Raw genomic sequence first — 20668 nt, forward strand, 5'->3', positions numbered from 1 at the left:
GAGCAAGCAAATATCAAGTAATGAAAATAAAACCCAACTATTTTACCAAACGTCAATGGCCACCCCCATTAACATAGAGTCCTCACCATCACAATGCTGGGCATAAGGATGACCGTTGTCCAAAATCTGAATCGAACAAGCAATTTTTACACTGTAGCTATAAAAGCACAGAAGAGACTGGCTATTTTGCAATGAGAACTTCACCACCTGTGCCCTTGAAGCCTTCTTATCATCCATTGGGCTTAAGTCGTGAAAGTCATAAAGAAATCACCACTTGCATGATTGGTTGCATCTATAGCAACCGTCGTAGTAAAACAGGACAGCCTGATTTGATTCGTACACACTGCCATAGTGGACTTTATATCCACATTCTCTATTCCATCAATACTATAATGCCAGAGAAAGCATTTGCAAGGTGCACTCATCCACTAAGGTTATTTTGATCATATTTCACTTTCCTGCAACTTCTGTCATCAAGGTTATGACCTTTGATAATATCTGAATATCATTACCTGCAGGTTCAAGCTCAAGTCATGCACTTTTCTATTTGGACATATCTCATCCAATCATTCCTGTTGTCAGAGAGGAAAACACTCTGCTGGTTGGAGTGATACCCAGTACAAAGGAAGGGCTTGTGGTTTTTGGAGATTGGTCATTTCAGCCCCGGGTATCTGTGCAAGAGTTCCTCCAAGCAGTGTCCTGGGCCAATCATCTTCAGTTGCTTCACTTATGCTCTTCCCACCATCTCAAAACATCAATTTTCCTGCTCATCGGATGCTGCCTGACCTGCTGTGCTTTTCCAGCACTACACTCTTGAATCTAATCTCCAGCATCTGCAGTCGTCACTTTCGCCTCATCCATTTAAGAACTACAAGAGCCTGAATAATATCTGAGATGAGGAAGTCTGTGGTGAGAATTCTGTCACCTCCAGCCTCCCCAGTGCCTGTGTATTATCTACACGGCACAGTCAGGAATTTGATGAAATATGCTCCATTTGCCTAGATTAGATTCTAATAGCAATGAAAAAATTCAGTAATATTCAAGCCAAAACAGCCCGCTTGATTGACACCCCAACCACAACCTTCACTGTTTACTCCTCTCACCATCAATTGTCAGTGGCAGCAGTATATACCATTTACAAAATGTACTATGTGAACTCACCCTGGCACCTTTGAGAGTACCTTCCATAACAGCTATCTCTATTACCTGGAAGGACAAGGGCAGCAAATGTATGAGAACACTACCATTTGGAAATGCCCTTCCATGTCATATGCCATCCCAACTTTAACTATATTGCCATTCCTTCATTGTCACTGGGTCAAAGTCCTTCAAGTTCCTTCCTAACATCACTACAGCTGCCAGTACACAAGGACTGCAATGATTCAGGAAAACAGCTTACTAACAGAACTATTGAAGATGAGCAACAAATACTGTTCTAGTCACTAATCCAGTGAATAAAATTTTAAAGATCTAGATAGCATCAAATTCATCAGGACGCTCCCCTTCTTTAATATAACTTCTTTAAAATGTAAGTACTGTTTCTCTCTTAGGAAGAAGAGATGTCCATGCTGGGAGAAGTAACCCATTTGCAGACTATTACAGATGACTTGACTAACTTGACGATGGATCCTCACAAATTGCCAACAGCCAGTGAGCAGGTCAGTGAATCAGCCCTTGAAATTATAGAGATATTTCCTTAACATAATGTTTATCATTATAGTTATGCTTTATAAAATTTATTTTGATAAATAAAGTGATTTAATGTCATTCAGAAACTTCCTGCATCAGTAAAAATGCTGTAATGATATTTCTGTCTGGTTTTCTCTAAATGTATAGTGTTATGGATCCGACCAACCCCCTCAAAATATTCAGAACATAGTATACACCCTAACTTTTTCTAATTTTAAAGGTAAATGTTAGGTATTGGGTTCCAGATGTAATTTGATTGGTCAAACTATTGGATCTAAAACAAACACACTTTATTCGCCCACTATAGTTAAAATAGAACAAAAGAAAGAAGGAATTTAAATGACTTAACACTATGGAAAATCTTAACAGAATAATACATATAGTAACTATCACTAATTAACTATTCCAATATAGTAACATCCCATAAAAACACCCTTGGCAAAAGGCAAGCTCAGAAAACAGATTGTTTCAAATGCAATTCTCCAATCTAGGTGGAATGAATGTCAAAAGACAATTCTGAGACAGAGAGAGAGAAAATTCCAACTTTCAGCTGTAACAAATAGAGATGTGGCAACTTTTCACAACCCCAGCAGCTTCTGCTGCTGATAAAAACTAAAAATCCTGGTTCGTTATTGGGAACTAGACCACAGCCATTCATGCTACTTCTATTGTTCCAGCTAAAAAAAACTTCAAGGTTTCACAAGTTGTTTATCTTTTCATGGACTGCTCAGCACCTGTGCCCCAGTCTCTCTCAAAGAAACCCGGACAAAACACACTCTCAAAGCTACAGTATCATCACAATAGCAATGTTGAAATTAATGGAATTAAACCTCAGGTTTTCTACTAGCATTGTTAAAATGATTGATTTATCAAACAAGTAATTTTTGAAATGCTTTTTTTACTTTACATTCTCAAGTTTATAATTTTTCCAGGTAATTATTGACCTGAAGGGGTCTGATTATAACTGGACATATCAAACCCCTCCATCTTCCCCAAGCACCACCATGTCCAGGAAGTCCAGTGTCTGCAGGTATGTAAGTGTACAGGCGATTACTGATTGTATATGTGCAGTGATTTTGTAGTGCAGATTAAGGGATTGTGTAAAAATTTTCTAAGTTTACTTGAACCATTTTGCAGTCAGTTTTGTTACTGTGACTTGCCCTCTAATTTGACTTGTTTTCTCTATGAAAGAGGCATGGCTTTTGTTCAAATATAAATAGTCTACTGGTGTGGTTAATAGCTGCAGAATTTCAAAAGCAATTTTATGTTTAAAAATATTGAAATATTTACAAAGATATTTCCTGTTAATGATTAACATTTGATTCATTTATTTCTATATTGCATAAACTTAACATCGGGCCTGTGTTGTCTGTCTTAAAACAGTCCACTTGGTTCTATTTCTCTACCCGTTCCCTTTCGATTATTCATTTTCATTTACGTAAACAGCCAATTGAGTCATGCTTTGAGATTTCATGAGGCATAGCATTCTCCATGGTTATTTTCTTCTTGACCATTTTACTCATCTTGATGGACTTCCTAAATTCAGTTTCATTTCCTGTCTTCTCGTGATCTGAATTCAACTTGGAAAATAGCATTCAAGTCAACTATTTAACTAAAGCTGCAATCAAGTTCCCTTCGTGGAGGTTCAGATGCTGAACAGTCCACTTGGGATTCATTCTGATCCACGAAGGATTCTTTAGAGCTTGTTTATTTTGAAGTGGATTTAACTTAGAGTTGACTTTCTGATAGCCAAGGAATTAATTTATTTGCAATGTCTATGAATCAAAATTTTAGGACACAGAATTTCTATTATTTTGCTTAAATTGATACATCAACTCACTGGAAACCTTATTCCCTTTACCGCTAGTGAATATCATTTTAAACATAGTTTCAGGCAAATAAAGCAATAGCTTTCTTAGATTGCTAATTTCATTGAAGATTTACAGTGAACCTACCAACATGGTGTTCAGTGAATTTGAATATCAGTGTGTAAGCATCTTCTAGAGGGTGCTTTGTCGTTTTGTTTCATTCCCGAAGGAATTTTTGCAGTTGACCTTGATCTGTTGCATTTTACAAGGTTCCGTCACAGCTTTTAAACATTACTGTTTTCTATCTTACAAAATGGGCAAGGTACTGTTCTGTATCTAGGATTGGCTGACTGACAGAAAGCAGAGAGTGGGGAAGAAGAGGTTATTTTCAGGATGGCAGCCAGTAACTAGTGAAGTTCCGCAGGGATCAGTGTTGGGGCTACAACTATCCCCATTATGCGTTAACAGTCTGGATGATGGAATGGAGGGCATTGTTGCTAAGTTTAAAGGTGACACAAATGTAGGTGGAGGGACTGGTAGTGTTGAGGAGGTTGGGAAGCTGCAGAAGGACTTGGACAGACGAGCGAGTTGGCAATGAAGTGCCAAATGGAATACAGTTTGGGAAAGAATGAGGTTGTGCACTTTGGTTGGAAGAATAGAGGTGTAGATTATGTTCTAAATGGAGAAAGACTTTGGAAATCTGAAGCACAAAAGGGACTTGAGAGTCCTAGTTCAGGGTTCTCTTAAAGTTACATGCAGGTTCAGTTGAGGAGAGGTTGAGGACCCTGGGTCTGTACTCAGTGAAGTTTAGTAGGACGAGGAAGGATCTCATTAAAATTTGCAGGATACTGAGAGGCCTGGATAAAGAAGACATGGCAAAGATATTTCCACATGTAGGAGAGACTAGGACCTGAGGCAAAGCCTCAGAGTGAAGGGACGATCCTTTAGAACTAAGATGAGGAGGAATTTCTTCAGCCGGGGGTAGTTAATCTATGGAACTCATTGACAGAGAGAGCTGTGGAAGCCAAGTCATAAGTATATATAAGACAGCGATAGATAGGTTCTTGATTAGTAAAGGGATGAAGGATTACAGGAGGATGGCAGGATAATGAGGTTGAGAAATATTTCAGGTATGATCAAATGGTGGAGCAAACACGATGGTCTGAATGGCCTAATTCTGCTCCTGGATATTATGATGTTATGGTCTTATGATCTAATATGTATTTTATGCTCCAAGTACAATGTAAAAAAGTTTGTGCTTTGTAAAATTACAGAGTAATTGAAAATTCTGCTTAAATAATTGTTTTATTTTAAGCAAAGGGCAAACACCAAAGTATTTTATATTTGCAGAAGAATAAATGTATCCTAATGTGATAGTCTATCTTCTGTTCCTGTCTCTGACCGTGTTCTTCATTGTTGAAAAAAGCTCCCATTTTCTGTGACTGCAGTAGCTATTGGCATGCCACATTTGCATTCATGTCACCAATGCTCACTCTAGTTTTTCCTCCGACTAAGAATAAAAATTATAAAATATATTGTTGTCTTTAGTTTATTGGATGAACACACTGCTAATTTGACTGAACATGGTAATACTGTTGTAGGCTGAAGAAATCAACTGGCGTGTTAGGTTAAGCAAATGCCACAATTTGTTTTTCTGTATCAATGGCAGAGTTTTTATTTATTTTGTTTTCTTGATTTGGCTTATCATTAAATGGCTGTTGCTTCTGATATGTGGGGCCTGAGTGTTTAATTATACATGGTCTTCCCCTTCCTGTCCTCCCTTTTGTCTCTCTTAGCAGTCTGAACAGCGTTAACAGTAGTGACTCCAGGTCCAGTGGATCCCACTCTCACTCGCCCACTTCACACTATCGCTACCGCAGCTCCAACCAACCCCAGCAGGTTCCAATGAGGCTCTCCAGTGTATCATCCCATGATTCTGGCTTCATGTCTCAGGATGCATTCCAGTCTAAATCCCCTTCCCCAATGCCACCAGAAGGAACCAACCAGGTATGTGAAATTGCATGACATGTCAATTCTTTGAGCTAAGCAGATTTTGGTTATTAAAAACTTATTTAACATTACACTCCATAATAATACAAGGCTGTGAATCAAGTGACTCTTTTGAGTACTATAGTTGCATTTTTCAACAATGGTGAAACATAACCACATTTAAGTATTTTAGGTCATAAAATGTATAAATTTTTACAAATTTTAAAATTAGCAATAGAAATGTTGAAGAACTTCAGCAAAATCTATGAAAAAAATGTACGTAGTTTAAAATCTGTCAATTTATTGCACTACAAGGAGTGAAGACTGTCTTATGCTACTGTGTTTTAAAGATAGATGTTTTAACTGTCAGAAAAACAAATGTTGTGTCATATGAACTCAATACAAGTGTTTGTGTTGGTATTTGTTCCTTTACAATTTTGGCAGTAGTTAAGCTCAGGATCATGAATCATTGTCAAGACATCTGGTTTTATACATTATTCAGTGCATCATATGTCTGTACATTTCTGATTTATTAATTTAGCTGTTATAGTGTTCAGCTATTTCACCCAACTAAAGAACTTCACCACTTAATCTTTTGGTTATGGAATGTCGTTCATGCTGTTACTTATTTTAATTCGCTTTCAAGGATTCAGTGGCAGCAAAGGACTTAGTTTACATAAACTCCAAAACAAACCGTATCCATTATAAAACATCTTTTCAAGATGTAAACTCATTTTACAATATGGTCTTGTCTGTTGCAATACTCAAAGCAAAAATATAATGTAAATAACACCTTCACAGAACCTCAGCACTTTGGAGCTGGTGAAGTGCTCACTTTGTGATCACAGCAGCCAATTGTAACATGTGAAATGGTTGCCATGAGAATTTAGGTATTGTGGGTATTTCTACTTGGTGTGTGAAATTATTTGCTTTCTCATTTCTTTTGTTTCTTTTGTCAGCTTCTTGAATTAGAAAGCTTTATATTAATATTTGACCTTACTGGGATTAGTAAGAGTGAATTAAAAACAAAAGAATTGCTGTAATATTGAGCGAGTTGGGCAGAATCTGTGAAGGGTAGAAATGTTTCAGGGTGCTGAACTTTCACCAAAGTTGATTTAATTATCTTGTTATTTAGAAAGAAGATTATTCACAAAATTTATTGCTTGCCTTCAATCTTAGTACTCTGTGCATTAGTATGATTGAACTTTCCTGCCTTTGTTTCCTTGCTGTTACTTGATGGAGTTGGTTGTTGTTGAAAATGGTTTGTGGTGATTTGGCTCTAATTCTATGCTTTTCTTCTCTCTGCCTTTTTTTGCTTTTCCACTTCCACTTCTTCCTTCATCATCTCTCCTCCTTGCATTTTACTTCATCTACCATATTGGTGCTCTGCAGAATTCATCAAGCTCTGCCTCCTCTGAAGCATCTGAAACGTGCCAATCAGTGAGTGAGTGCAGTTCACCCACTTCCGTAAGCTCAGGTTCTACCATGGGAGCCTGGGCATCAACAGAAAAGGTGATAAATCTTGCTTGTTCTGCCCACCTCCCAGTCTGTAAGTCTACAAAATGAGGAAATATTCAGATTATCGATATTTTAGGAGCTTTCATTTTTTTCAGTTTGTCATTGATCCCTATATACTTGATGAAATTTGTTTATGAATTGTTAAATATTTTGAGTTAATTGTACATAAACTGGAGTGTTCTGAAATTGTTCAGTCAATCTAAAACAAAAATCACACTCTGCTAAGTGATCATTTAAATAAAACACCCACTGCGTTGGTATTGAATCAATAGACCAAGTTCAATCCATTGGTGGGGATTGTAATAAGAATACTGCTAAATACTTTCATCCTGTTAATGGAGGGAAGGGAAAATGTTGTACAAAGTTTCCACTCCTCGCATTCTATCCTCTGTCTAGTGATTGTGGCAGGATGCGTATGCATGTGTCTGTTGATAGAAAAAGAGAATAAAGGAGGAGGAGTAAGCCATTCAGCCCTTCGAGCCTGTTCAACTATTCAATCTGAACAAGGCTGATTATCCAATTCATTACCCTGTTCTTGATTTCTCCCCATATCCTTTGATCCGTTTATTCCTAAGAACTATACCTACATCTTTCTTGAAAGTCTTAAGTGTTTTGGCCTCAGCAGTTTCCTGTGGTAGCGTATTCTGTGGTGGCATATTCCACAGGCTCATTAACTTCTGGGTGAAGAAATTCCTCCTCATCTCTACCCTAAAAGACCATCCCCTCATGGTTACACTGTGACTGGATCAATCATTTTTGAAATTTTTCATCTCGCCTCCATTTAAGCAAATTGTTCGCGGCTGCTGTCTGAGCACACACATGAATGACTGTTTGGTTGAGGTGCTAAAGGACCATCAATCTTTGAACGAGGGCATCCCAACAGTGAATCAGGAGAGAATGGGAGGAAGGGTTGGAGAAAGAAAAAAGAAGCACCAGCTGCAAAGTTTAAACTGTCTTAAATCTTGGCTAAAAAAGGTTATGTTTGCTTTATTACCTTTGCTTTATTAACTTAGCAATGGAAAGCTATCTGACGGGATCCCTTTCTATAAAGTAATACTTGAGCATAATCACACCAAATTATAGGAAGCTACTAAAATACTTCTTCAGAATTCATTGTTACTTGAAAGTCTTAAATTTTTAAAAGTTAATATTTTTATTTCTATGTTAACTTTGCTTTGAGTGTTTTACTTGAAATATATGAAGAATTCTTACAACTCTACTTTAGACTGGATATTTATAATAACTTGTGAAGATTTTTTTCTCAGTATATGGATGCTATTTCCATTGATTTTGAATTTTTGTTGTTGTGACATTCTTCATAATCATTTATATTCCACATGTCCATTTTTTTGTTGTTTTGCTTTTCTGTTTGTTTGCAGTTGACAAATGGGTTTGATCACTTCAGTTCATCTAGTGAACCATACCTTGCCTCAGTTGGTACACGCTTTCTCCCACATTTTCAGCCCTCTTCCCGACCCTGTTCCAGACCTTGTTCAGCTGCTCTCCCAGTTTATCCTCATTATTATACCATTGGACCTGGCATGTTTCCATCATCCAAAGTTCCTAGTTGGAAGGTTTGTGTTTTTCATGTCTTTCTCTAAAAGTAACTTCTGAAAATAAATGCTGTGTTACTTGTTGAAACTTTTTCATAAAATGGTTTTTTTACATTTTAAAAACCTAATAATTTATAACCTTTTTCAAAACTAACCAGTCTAACACAGTAAAGGTAAATGGCAGTATTTGAAGTTAACTCGTATTGCTGCTGGTACAGCAGTTGATTCATTTAGTAAAGCCAGAACAGGAGTGATGAACTCAGAGCATGGATCAGTACTTGGAACTATGATGTTGTGCCCATAACGGAGACATGGATTTCACAGGGGCAGGAATGGTTGCTGGATGTTCCAGGGTTTAGATCTTTTAAAAAGAACAGGGTGGGGTGGTAAAAGAATAGGGGGAATAGCATTGTTAATTAGAGCGTGCATCACAGCTGCAGAAAAGGAGGTTTTTGAGGAGGTTGTGGCTACTGAGTCAGTATGGATGGAAATCAGTAACAGGAAAGGAGCAGTCACTTTATTGGGTCTTTTTTATAGACCCCCCCAATAGCAGCAGAGAAATGGAAGAACAGATTGGACAGCAGATCTTGGAAAGATGCACAAGTAACAGAGTTGTTGTTATGGGTGACTTCAACTTCCTCAATATTGATTGGAACCTCCTTGGTGCACATGTCAGGATGGAGCCGATTTTTGTCAGTTGTGTCCAGAAAGGATTCCTGACTCAATATGTAGATAAGCCGACTGGGGGAAGGCCAAGTTGGATTTGATGCTGTGCAATGAGCCAGGCCACGTCAGATCTCTTGGTGGGAGAGCATTTTTGTGACGGTGAACACAACTGCCTTACCTTTATCATAGCCATGGAGAGGGATAGGAATTGACAGTATGGGAAGGTATTAATTGGGGGAGGGGAAATTATGCTGCTATTAGACAGGAGCGGTGAAGTATAAATTGGGAACAGTTGTTCTACGGGAAATGCAAAACAGAAATGTGTAGGCTGTTCAAGGAGCACTTGTTGCAAGTGTTGGGTAACTTTGTCCCACCAAGACAGGCAAGGAATGACAAGAGAAGAGGAGATTCTCAACAAAACGTAGAAGGAAGCTTACTTCAGGTTGAGGAAACAAGGCTCTGGCACAGCTTTAGAGGATGACAAGGTAGCTAGGAAAGAACTCAAAAATGGACTGTGGAAAGCTCGGGGGGGACTCGAAAAGCCTTGGCGGGAAGGATTAGGGAAAACCCAAAGGTGCTCTTCACTTACGTGAGGAATAAGAGAATGATCAGAGAGAGGATAGGGCCAATCAGAGATTGTAGAGGAAACCTGTGTCTAGATTCTGAACAGCTGGGGGAGGCCCTAAATGAGTTTTTTGCTTCAGTATTCACTAGAGAGAGGGACCTTGTTGATAGTGAGAACACCGTGGACCAGGTTAATAGACTTGAACAGATTGATGTTAAGAAAGTGCATGTGCTGGAAATTCTGGGAATCATTAAGGTAGATAAATCTCCAGGGCCAGACCAGATATATCCAGGGTTACTACGGGAAGTGAGGAATAAGATTGCTGCACCTTTGGCGATGATCTACACACTCCACGTAAGTAGTACTGGATGATTGGAGGGAGGCAACTGTTGTTCCTGTGTTCAAGAAAGGGAATAGGGAAATCCCAGGGAATGACAGACCAGTCAGTCTTATGTCTGTGGTAAGCAAGGTACTGGGGAGGACTCTGAGAGATAGGATTTATGACTATTTGGAAAAATATAGTTTGATTAAAGATAGCATGGCTTTATGAGGGGCAGGTCATGCCTCACAATCATTATTGAGTTATTTGAGGATATGACGAGACAAGTTGACGAAGGTCGAGCGGTGGATGTGGTGTATATGGATTTCAGTAAGGCATTTGATAAGGTTCCCCACTGTCGGCTCATTCAGAATGTTAGGCAGTATGGGATACAGAGAAATTTTGCTCTCTGGATACAGAATTGGCTGGCCGAAAGAAGACAGCGAGTGGTCGTGGATGGAAAGTATTCTGCCTAGAGATCGGTGACCAGTGGTGTCCTGCAGGAATCTGTTCTTGGGCCTCTGCTGTTTGTAGTTTTTATAAATGACTTGGATGAAGAAATGGAAGAGTGGGTTAGTAAGTTTGCCAATGACACAAATGATGGTGGTGTTGTAGATAGTGTCGAGGGCTGTTGCAGGCTACAACTAGACATTGACAGGATACAGAGCTGGGCTGAGAAGTGGCAGATGGAGTTCAACTTGTATAAATGTGAAGTGTTTCATTTTGGAAGGTCGAATTTGAATGCTGAATACAGTATTAAAGGCAGGATTCTTGGCAGTGTGGCAGAACAGTGAGTTCTTGAGGTCCACATTTATAGAACCCTCAAAATTCCCACCCAAGTTGATAGGGTTGTTAAGACGATAGTGTTTTGGCTTCCACTAAAGGGGAGGGAGTGGTGTTGGGTTTAAGAGCCAGAGACATGAGGGACATTTAAGTGACTACTGGACAAGCACGTGGATGGCAGTAACTTGAGGGGTGCGTAGGTTAGCTGGTCTTAGATTAAGATAAATGCTTGGCACAACATCGTGGGCAAAATGGCCTGTATTGTACTGTTCAATGTTCTGTGTTCTAAAATGGTTCAGTAGTGACTCATTATCAGATCCTGAAGACGTTGCTTTGCATCCAATAAATTCCTACTTTGCATCTTTGCACCCCCCCCCAACCCTCTTCTTCCCGTACCTCTGCCCCATACCTGCACAAATGCCACTTTAGCAAAAACGGTACTACAGTGTTGTAACAGTTGTCTGTTGTGGTAATATCTTTAAATTATAGCTGCTACAATCCTCCTCAATATTCTCCACCTCTCCACTTTCTTCCTCTTTGACTAAACTGTCACCATTTGATCTTAATATTATCTTTTGTTGCTTGGTGTCAGAATTGGTGGGCGGCATGGTGGCAGTGGGTGGCATGGTGGTTGGTGGGCGGCATGGTGGCACAGGGGTTAGCACTGCTGCCTCACAGTACCAGAAACCCAGGTTCAATTCCCGCCTCAGGCGACTGACTGTGTGGAGTTTGCACGTTCTCCCTGTGTCTGCGTGGGTTTCCTCCGGGTGCTCCGGTTTCCTCCCACTGTCCAAGGATGTGCAGGTCAGGTGAATTGGCCATGCTAAATTGCCTATAGTGTTAGGTAAGGGGTAAATGTAGGGGTATGGGTGGGTTACACTTCGGTGGGTCGGTGTGGACTTGTTGGGCTGAAGGGCCTGTTTCCATACTGTAATGTAATCTAATCTAATTTACAGAAAGATGCTACATAAATACAGGTTTGTCTTTCTCCTAAAGAAAATTAGAATTTTCATACTTTTCCTTTTCTTGCACAATTCCATTCAATTATCTTTATTCCTGAATTCCTCTCCCACAGTGTACAAGAAGCAAACCCTTAACTGTGAAGACAGTCTGTTTCCAGGACATATCTATTTCAGTAAACATGTGAATGTAGCCATCCTACTTCAATCTAAACTTTAGTGGGACAATATTTATTTTACTCTGTTACTTAAGAATGCAATGTTTTGGAAAAATGCAGATCTTTATTTACATTTTTAAATACTTGCTGTATTTAATTAGGACTGGGCCAGACCAGGTCCTTATGATCAACCAGGAGTAAATACCTTACCAAGACGTAAAGACTCAGAACAGCGTCGAGATGCTGAAGCTAAGACTCCAGTATCTATTGGCCAGAACATACAAATAGAGGAGGCTCAGAGAACTAGAAGTATGACTGTCTCTACTGCATCAAGGGTAATAACTATGAAATTGTTGATTCCATTAGAAATCATGTGCTCCTCATTGGACATGTTTTCCCTTTAAATGTTTATCTTTTTGCTGTTCCCTGTTTGGAAATACTATGCATATGTCCTGTTTTTATTATTGGAAATTAAATATTTTATCTCCCTAGCTTTAGAGAATACTCATGGTTAACAGTTGATGTATTTTTACATTGTGCTGATTTAGCATACTTAATTTTGTTTAATTTTGATATTTTGATCTTGGTGGTACAATAATTAGTTTTATATCAAAAAGGTGAATTTGTCAAAAAAAACCAAAAGATAGGATACGATGTTTTCCAAATACAAAATATTAAGTGATTGTTTGCTCATTTTTGACCTCTGACAAGGTTCCTCACAGCAGATTGGTACAAAAGGTGAAGACACATGGTTTTGGGGGTGAGCTGACAAAGTGGATACAGAACTGGCTTATTCATAGGAGATAGAGGGTAGTGGTGGAAGAATGCTTTTCGGAATGTGGGTTGTCACTAGATGTGTTCCACAGGGATCGGTGTTGGGAACTCTGCTGTTTGTAGTCTACATAAATTATTTGGAGGAAAACATGGCTGACCAAATTGGTGGAGTTGCAGATAGTGAAGAGGATTTCAGACGATATAGATCAGTTCTAGAATGGGCAGAAAAATGGCAGATGGAGTTTAAAATGTGAGGCGATGTGTTTTGGAAGTTCAAGTACAGGTGGAAATTATACAGTGAATGATAGAACCCTTAGGAGTATTAATATGCAGAAGGATCTGGGTGTGCGGGTCCACAGATCACTAAGGGTGGCAGCATAGGTTACTAAGGTAGTTTTAAAAAGAACTTATGGCATGGTTGTCTTCATTGGAAGGGGCATTGATAGTAAGGATAGGCAGGTTATGCTGAAGCTTTATAGAACTTTAGTTAGGCCGCACTTGGAATATTGCATACAGTTCTTGTCACCACCCTACCAGAAGGATGTGGATGCTTTAGAGAGGGTACAGGAAAGGTTTATCAGGATGTTGGCTGATATGGGGTAATTTAGCTATGAAGAAAGGTTGGATAAGATTGGGTCTGTTTTCACCAGAATGAAGGGGGTTGAGGGGTGACCTGATGGAAGTTTATAAGATTGTGAATGGCATGGATAGAGTGGAGGAGTCAATTACTAGGGGACACAGGTTCAAGATATAGGCAGGGAATTTAACACGTGCAAGGTTCATTTTTCACACAAAGGGTAGTGAGTGCCTGGAATGTGCTGCCAGAGGAGGTGGTGAAACAGACACAATAGCTTCATTCAATAAGCACCTAGACAAATACATGAATAGGAAGGAATAGAGGGATACGGATCCTGTAAGTAAAGACCGTTTTAGAATAGAAGGGCAAAATGTGTCCGTGTAGGCTTGGGAGGTGCTGAAGGGCCTGCCACTGTTCTATATTATTTTTTGTACAATATGATTACATTAAGTAGATCAGCACAGTACAGGGCAACCGCCGTATCTGAGGAGTCGGTTTCTGCAGTTTCAGTTAACCATGATTTACTGCAGCCCAAACATATCACATGGAACATTCCAGAACAAGGGACCGGGGGCTGCCGGGGAGATAAGTTTCCCATTTAAATGAGTGGGTTTACTACTATCCGTGGTTTTAGGCTTCCGCGGTAGGTCTTGGAATGCATCCCCTGCGGGTACTGGGGGACTATTGTAGTAATTTACTGTGGCTTACTTGTATTTGGTAGCAGGGAGAGGAGGCAGAAAGTCATGAAGAACTGGCTTTGGCCCTCAGCAGAGGTCTACAGCTGGATACTCAGAGGAGCAGTAGAGATTCTTTGCAATGCTCCAGTGGATATAGTACACAGACAACCACACCGTGCTGTTCTGAAGACACAATCCCTTCACAAGGTAAACGTGACTATGCTAATTGGATGCTCTGACATAATGATAACAACAAACTTTAATTAAAAGAAAAAAATCTTTCTTTGCAGATATCAGTGCAAAGGCCCTTTCAGTCATGACATGCGTAATAAGTCACCACATAAGTAATGTGGTTAACTTTTAACTACCTCTGAAATGGCAAATAAAAGAGCACTAAGGGTGTGCAATAAATGCAATTTCAGCCAGTGATACCAAGACCCTGTAAATGAATTTTTAGAATGTCAGCCTCAATTTTTTCCTGAAAAGGCACATTTCACTTAGTTTACCTTATGGATGTAAAGGATTCATCTGTTAGGCTTTTGATGTGGACATATCAATTGTGTTTACAGGACTTAGTCTGAGGTTTCCACCAATGGTACTGGTGGTTGTTAAATAGCATGTTTGATGCATCTGTTTGAAATAAGAGATGTATTTATTCAGTTTATAGCAATTTCTATCTCAGAAGACTACAAGTAAAGCTGGGAATCCGATATGTAGACTTACTGCATATTGAAGAAAATTAAGACTGGACTTTCGAATGACAGGAAATATAACCAGATAGATATAACCAATTTCTCACTCAACTATAATGAGAATTGAATTATTTTGGTCTCTTTATCTGATTACAGTTAAACAAAAGGTTTACAGAATTATCTTGGTTTGGATTGGTTCCTACACCTCAGTTAAGAATTGGGAAGTATTAAAATTCAAGTTGTCATATTGGAAATGTATGTTTTCTCTATTGATAGTTTCTCAATTTTAGCCCTGAGCAGATAAGTGTCATTAACAAGCCAGTAACAGTTTAAATTCCAGTGGAAAACTAATGGTTTTGTCACATCTTTGATTCTAAGCCAAATAGCAGGTAGCTAGTTGAATCTTTCAAGCAATCAAAGAATTTTCATTATTCTGAGGTTTTGTCTTATGCAGCTTGCACTGCTATCTCACCTTGGTATAAGAAATAAATGTGAAAAGCTGAGTTGAATTCCCCATTGATTGACTGAAACATTCAGCAGTAGGTTTAAAAACAATGGATCAATCAGGGCTCGCTTGACACTTTCTTTTGTCGCTTGCCGTATCGTAAACATTCAAGCAAATGTGCAGCTGTAATCCTCACTTGTTTACAGACACACTGTTTTGCTAAAACTATGTAATTGATCATTTTCTGTTTTGTGCCCTTTGTTGGTCATATAACTCATTTGAATTTGATTTGAAAGATGCTGCTGCGAGATTTGTTCAATTGATTTATATGTAGAGATCATAGTATCAGGTGAATGATACTCCAAATTCTATTTTTGCAGAGAACTTCTTCACCAGATCAAGGACTTTAACACAAGTTGCCGTTAAATAAATGATTGTTTGAAGGTGAATGATACCCCAAATTCTATTTTTGCAGAGAACCTCTTCACCAGATCAAGATCTTTAATATAAGTTGCTATTAAATAAATGGCCGTTTCAATGCAGTTATTTTGCTGTTGGAGACAGCCTCCTCTGTATATATTTGGAGAACCAGGTCCTCCATGTATTTTGCTGACTGCCACATTGATTCTGGATCTGTATTTAGAAGGCAGCAAGAGAAAATAATAGAATAAAACATTTACTTTCAAACCATGCATCTCTTAGTTAGCAGAGGCATGACAAGATTTTACTGTAATGCAGAGTGAATTAAATTTTCTGGATTATAAAAATCAAGTTTTTTTAATGTTCTACTCAGTTTCAGATTACGACTACTTCTCAGTTAGTGGTGATCAAGATATTGAACAGACAGAATTTGACAAGTCCTCCACAATTCCACGAAATAGTGATATAAGCCAGTCCTATCGTCGAATGTTCCAGGCAAAACGCCCTGCTTCTACAGCAGGCTTACCAACCAACAGTGGGCCAGTGATGATGACGCCAGGAGTTGCCACAATCAGGCGGACACCTTCAACCAAACCATCAGTCCGAAGAGGAACTATAGGAGGAGGCCCAATACCAATTAAGACTCCGGTGATTCCTGTTAAAACACCAACTGTGCCTGATGTAGGTAGTATATCAGGTGTGCAGCCTGGACCAGAGGAATGTCCAGAGCAGGGTTCTGAAGATGCAGAAATCTTGCAGATCTCTCCAAAGAGAAGCAATATACCATCATCTGGTTGCCCACTGACACCTGTCATCCTTCCTATGCCATCCCAATCTCTTAGCCCCACAGATGAAGAGAGGCAGTCTGTGATGAGCCAGCAGATAACTTCAGAAGTTGGTGCATCCAGCCTGGGTACCACACTGGTAGTTGCATCTGGGGAGCAGCTTTGTACCGATTCAGCTTTGACCTTGCAAGAGTTGGATATGGCAAATGAGCATTCCACAGCTGAGGCTGCAGAGCCCCCTCAAGGTGAAGACATGTTGAGCGCCATCCGTCGTGGAGTAAAACTGAGAAAAACAACAACTAATGATCGTTCAGCCCCAAGGCTTTCATAAATGTATAAATTGTAGAGATTAAAGTAGATTCTCTGTCAACCGGAGCAATCTATTTTCTTAGAATCTCAAAAACACACCACCATGTATTTTATTTAAGGAGCTCATGCGAGGGTAAACTGGTGGAAGAGAGAGAAAAGGCAGTGAGGTGTAGGCCAAATAGTGGGGATGGGGAATTCTTACAAGTTGATGATCTTTTTGGATTTTATGGTCTGTAAATTTAAAAACTCTCTTCTGTTATAGCTTTTTACTTTACCAGCTGCTTTTCTCCCCCTCCCTTCTGCCAAACCAGAAGGTGCCAAATCATATCTGACATGCTATGAATTTCATTGTAATTTGCTAGAGCATAACATGTTCAGTTTTTTTAATTCTGGAATGAAATTTCATTTAAAAGAATATCATGTAAAGTTGATTGTAACAGCAAGTTATTGAAGAATGCACTAAGTTATAGGTGCATAAAGAAAAATTAAAGTTTTGACTTAGTGGGATTTTATTCATATTATTTCTTTATTTCTTTAGGATAGAGCGATAAGCAGCATCATTCAGTATTAACCTTAGTTACTGTCTGAACAGTAAATTGTGGAAATTATAACTACCAGCTAACATAATTTAAGCAATACAGAACAAATAGGATATAATGAGTCAGTGTGAATTTAATGTTTAGTCATAAATTAGAGTGCCATGACAATGACCGCCCTTACAAAATGGATGTTTTTACACTGATAGCTAGGCATACTGCAGTTTTATAGTGCTTAATGTTGATCCTATTGAAATGAACCTTATCCAGTCACACAACTTATAATTACATATCCTGTTTTAGGCATTTCTTTCATTAAATTTAACTGTCCACTGAAATTAGTTTTTTGAATGCTTGTGATCAGATGTCATCTTTTCAAACCCATTGTAGTTCGTGTACTTTATTCATCTTTCCCTTTTCCCTTCTATTTTTCTAATTTTAAATATGACTTTTAGGCTAACATAATGGAAAGTATGTGAAATCAAGTAGTAACACATATTTTTAAAAGTCAAAGGTAGCAGGGAGTTCTCTAGGTAACAATGCCTTTTTCTCAAATTTTCTTCTTCTTAAAAAAAATAGATTAACCCAGCAGGCTGGGCTCAGTAAAAACCCATATAATACAACTTTAAGAAAAGTAAGCAAAATCTTCATGCTATGACAGAGCAGTAGCCATAGAATTACAGCTCAGGTCTTATCCCTTGTGCAAATGTACATTCTTTTAAAATTACTTTCAGGGGCTTGTTTGTTATGTATTGCAGCTCTTGATTCATATCTACCCTGTAGTAATATTTGAATACAGACAATTGCAAAATGAAAGAGTACTACAAGCATTGTGTATAGTTGCCAGCTCCTCTCTGCATGGTTAATTCTTCAATATGTGTTTAGCATTTCTTGTAACCTTAAGTCCTATTGTTTTGTCAGTTTTGTACTTCATTCGTCAGTAAATGCTCAGTGCCACCTCAAACTTTACTCTCTCCCTTCTCTTGATTCTCAGCAACCCTTAAGTTGTCAGCATGAGATGATGACAGTATTTTGGAATATCATTTGCTTCTCAATGCATTTCAAAGCCACTTCAAGCATTTAAAGTCATGTTTTTAGCTCAGACTTGCAAATATTTTTACATGATTGTCAATACCTAAGGAATCACAGACAACAGATGATGAAATATTTCCATACACTGAAAATACAAGAACATTCTAGAGGTTTGAAACATAAAATACTGTTTGAATTAAATAAACTGATGTGAATCTATTTTTGATTTTTGTAAAAATAACAAGGCAAACCAGCATTTGAAGTTTCATTCAGTAGTTGCAACATGTTTAATAAACAAGCCCCTGGCTAGAAAATAGCATTATCTTTGTAGTGTGTATGTTGATTCTGAAACTAAAATTAAATAGGTGAGACAGGAGTAGCTGATATACTGTAATAACTCCAGCTGATGCAGATTGCAAATGATGCTAATAAACAAAAGTTACTTCATAGCTCTTTAAAAACCTGAAATCATAGAGACTTAATTGTAACCATTAAGACCTGTAAAACTGTAGGGAAACTTTTCAGTAAGAGGTAGTATGTCGAAGTAGATTCTAACATTTCATCACATATCTTGCATCTCTTCATGAAGTTAAATATTAAATAATGTTGCCAAAATTTTAATAATGTGTAAACTGACAGAATTGTTTTTGAAATAGTAAAAAATTGATGTGTTTTGCATATTGTAAAAGCAGGCTATCAAACTGAAACTAGAATTGTATCTAATGGTAAATTATTGTGGTTTGTTCCTGGTTTGTATTGAGAGTTGACCTCTCCATGTGCAGTTTTTTTTGGTTGACAGGTGTAAATATAACAATCTATAATTTTGTGTCACCTGTGTAATGATTGCTTCAGCCCACATTAAAGAAATGTTCAAAAAAATTTTCATTTTGTAACAAATTGTTTGTGTTTTTAACTCATCTAAGTTCTAAAGTTGCGAAGCAATTTGCTCTCTCATCCTCAATTCCTGATGTCAGCAGTTTAAATCTTTTTGCAGTCATTCTCGGTAGCCAAGGCATTACTGCATACATGGAGGAAATAACTCCTTACAGATCTTCTATATTTACATTTGGCAGAAACAGTTTTTCTTTAATATAATTTATTCTTTCATGAGATGTGGACATGGCTGGCAAGGTCATTATTTGTTCCCCAACTAGCCTCATTAAGTTGATGTGAGCTACTTTCTTGAACCACTGTACTGTGTGTTATGTAGGCACACCAGAATGCTGCTACAGGCAGAGTTCCAGAATTTTGAACTAGTGACATTGAAGAAATGTCAATATAGTTCGAAGTCAGATTGATGTATAAAAGGGAATTTGGGATTGTGGTAATACTAACAAGGTGGTAGAGGTCATAGGTTTGGAAGATGCTGTCAGAAGAGTCATAGAGATCCGCAGGAAGTGGAACAGACCCTTCAGTAACACTCATCCATGCCAACCAAATATACTAAATTAATCTAGTCCCCTTTGCCAGCATTTGACCAATATCACACTAAATCCTTCCTACTCATACACCTATCCAGAAACCTTTTAAATGTTGTAACTGCGTCAACCTCCACCACCTCTGCAGCTCATTCCATATACGCACTAGTCTGTACGTGACAATGTTGCCCCTTAGGTGCCTTTTAAATCTTTCCCTTCTCTTCTTAAACCTATGCCATCTAGTTTTGGACTCACCTACCCTGGAGAAAAGACTTTAATTGTTCACCCTAACCATGTTCATCATGACTTTATAAACGTCACCCCTGAGTTTCCTACACCCCAGGGAAAATAGAGCCAGCCTATTCAACCTCTCTCCATAAATCAAACCCTCCAACTTTGGCAACATCCTTGAAAGAGTGCAGAAAAGATTTATAAGTTCCACAACATCTTCCCTATAGCAGAGAGACCAGAGATGAACACAGTATTCCAAAAGTGTCCTAATTAGTGTCCTGTACAGCTGCAAAGTTACCTCCTAACTCCTATAGTCAGTGCACTGATCAATAAAGGCAGTAGTACCAAATGCCTTTTCCACTGTCTACTGCGACTATGCTTTCAATCCTACATTCCAGGATCGAGGTGAGTTTCAGCAGTATATCTTGTATATTCCTGCCACTGTGTGTTGGTAATGGAATCGGTGAATATTTATGTTGATAAGTAGAGTGTTGATCAAGCAGGCTACATTGACCTAGAAGGTGTTTAGTTTCTTCAGTATTGGAGCTATATTCATCCAGGAAAGTGGCGATTAGTTCATCACACTCCTGACCTGTACCTTTTAGATAGTGAGGTAAAAACAATGACTGCAGATGCTGGAAACCAGATTCTGGATTAGTGGTGCTGAAAGAGCACAACAGTTCAGGCAGCATCCAAGTAGCTTCGAAATTGACGTTTTGGGCAAAAGCCCTTCATCAGGATTCCTGATGAAGGGCTTTTGCCCGA

General features: G+C 38.5%; 1 protein-coding gene across 13 annotated transcripts in view; it reads left to right on the forward strand.

The window, feature by feature from the left end:
- The window catches only part of LOC140477240 (protein MTSS 1-like), a 189393-nt gene extending 170266 nt beyond the window's left edge, over positions 1 to 19127 (forward strand). For 3 of the 13 annotated variants that reach the window (XM_072570787.1, XM_072570791.1, XM_072570800.1), the window contains 8 exons: positions 1551 to 1658; positions 2622 to 2719; positions 5294 to 5504; positions 6879 to 6998; positions 8384 to 8578; positions 12169 to 12342; positions 14080 to 14242; positions 15966 to 19127. In XM_072570787.1, the coding sequence (XP_072426888.1) occupies positions 1551 to 1658; positions 2622 to 2719; positions 5294 to 5504; positions 6879 to 6998; positions 8384 to 8578; positions 12169 to 12342; positions 14080 to 14242; positions 15966 to 16708 (1812 nt within the window). In that variant the 3' untranslated portion in view covers positions 16709 to 19127. The remainder of the gene's footprint in view (positions 1 to 1550; positions 1659 to 2621; positions 2720 to 5293; positions 5505 to 6878; positions 6999 to 8383; positions 8579 to 12168; positions 12343 to 14079; positions 14243 to 15965) is intronic. The other 10 variants (XM_072570789.1, XM_072570792.1, XM_072570796.1 and 7 more) reach the window with 6 other exon arrangements.
- Positions 19128 to 20668: the final 1541 nt, after the last annotated feature.

Source organism: Chiloscyllium punctatum, chromosome 5 (genome assembly GCF_047496795.1).
Source record: "Chiloscyllium punctatum isolate Juve2018m chromosome 5, sChiPun1.3, whole genome shotgun sequence".
In the NCBI taxonomy this organism is placed as follows: domain Eukaryota; kingdom Metazoa; phylum Chordata; class Chondrichthyes; order Orectolobiformes; family Hemiscylliidae; genus Chiloscyllium; species Chiloscyllium punctatum.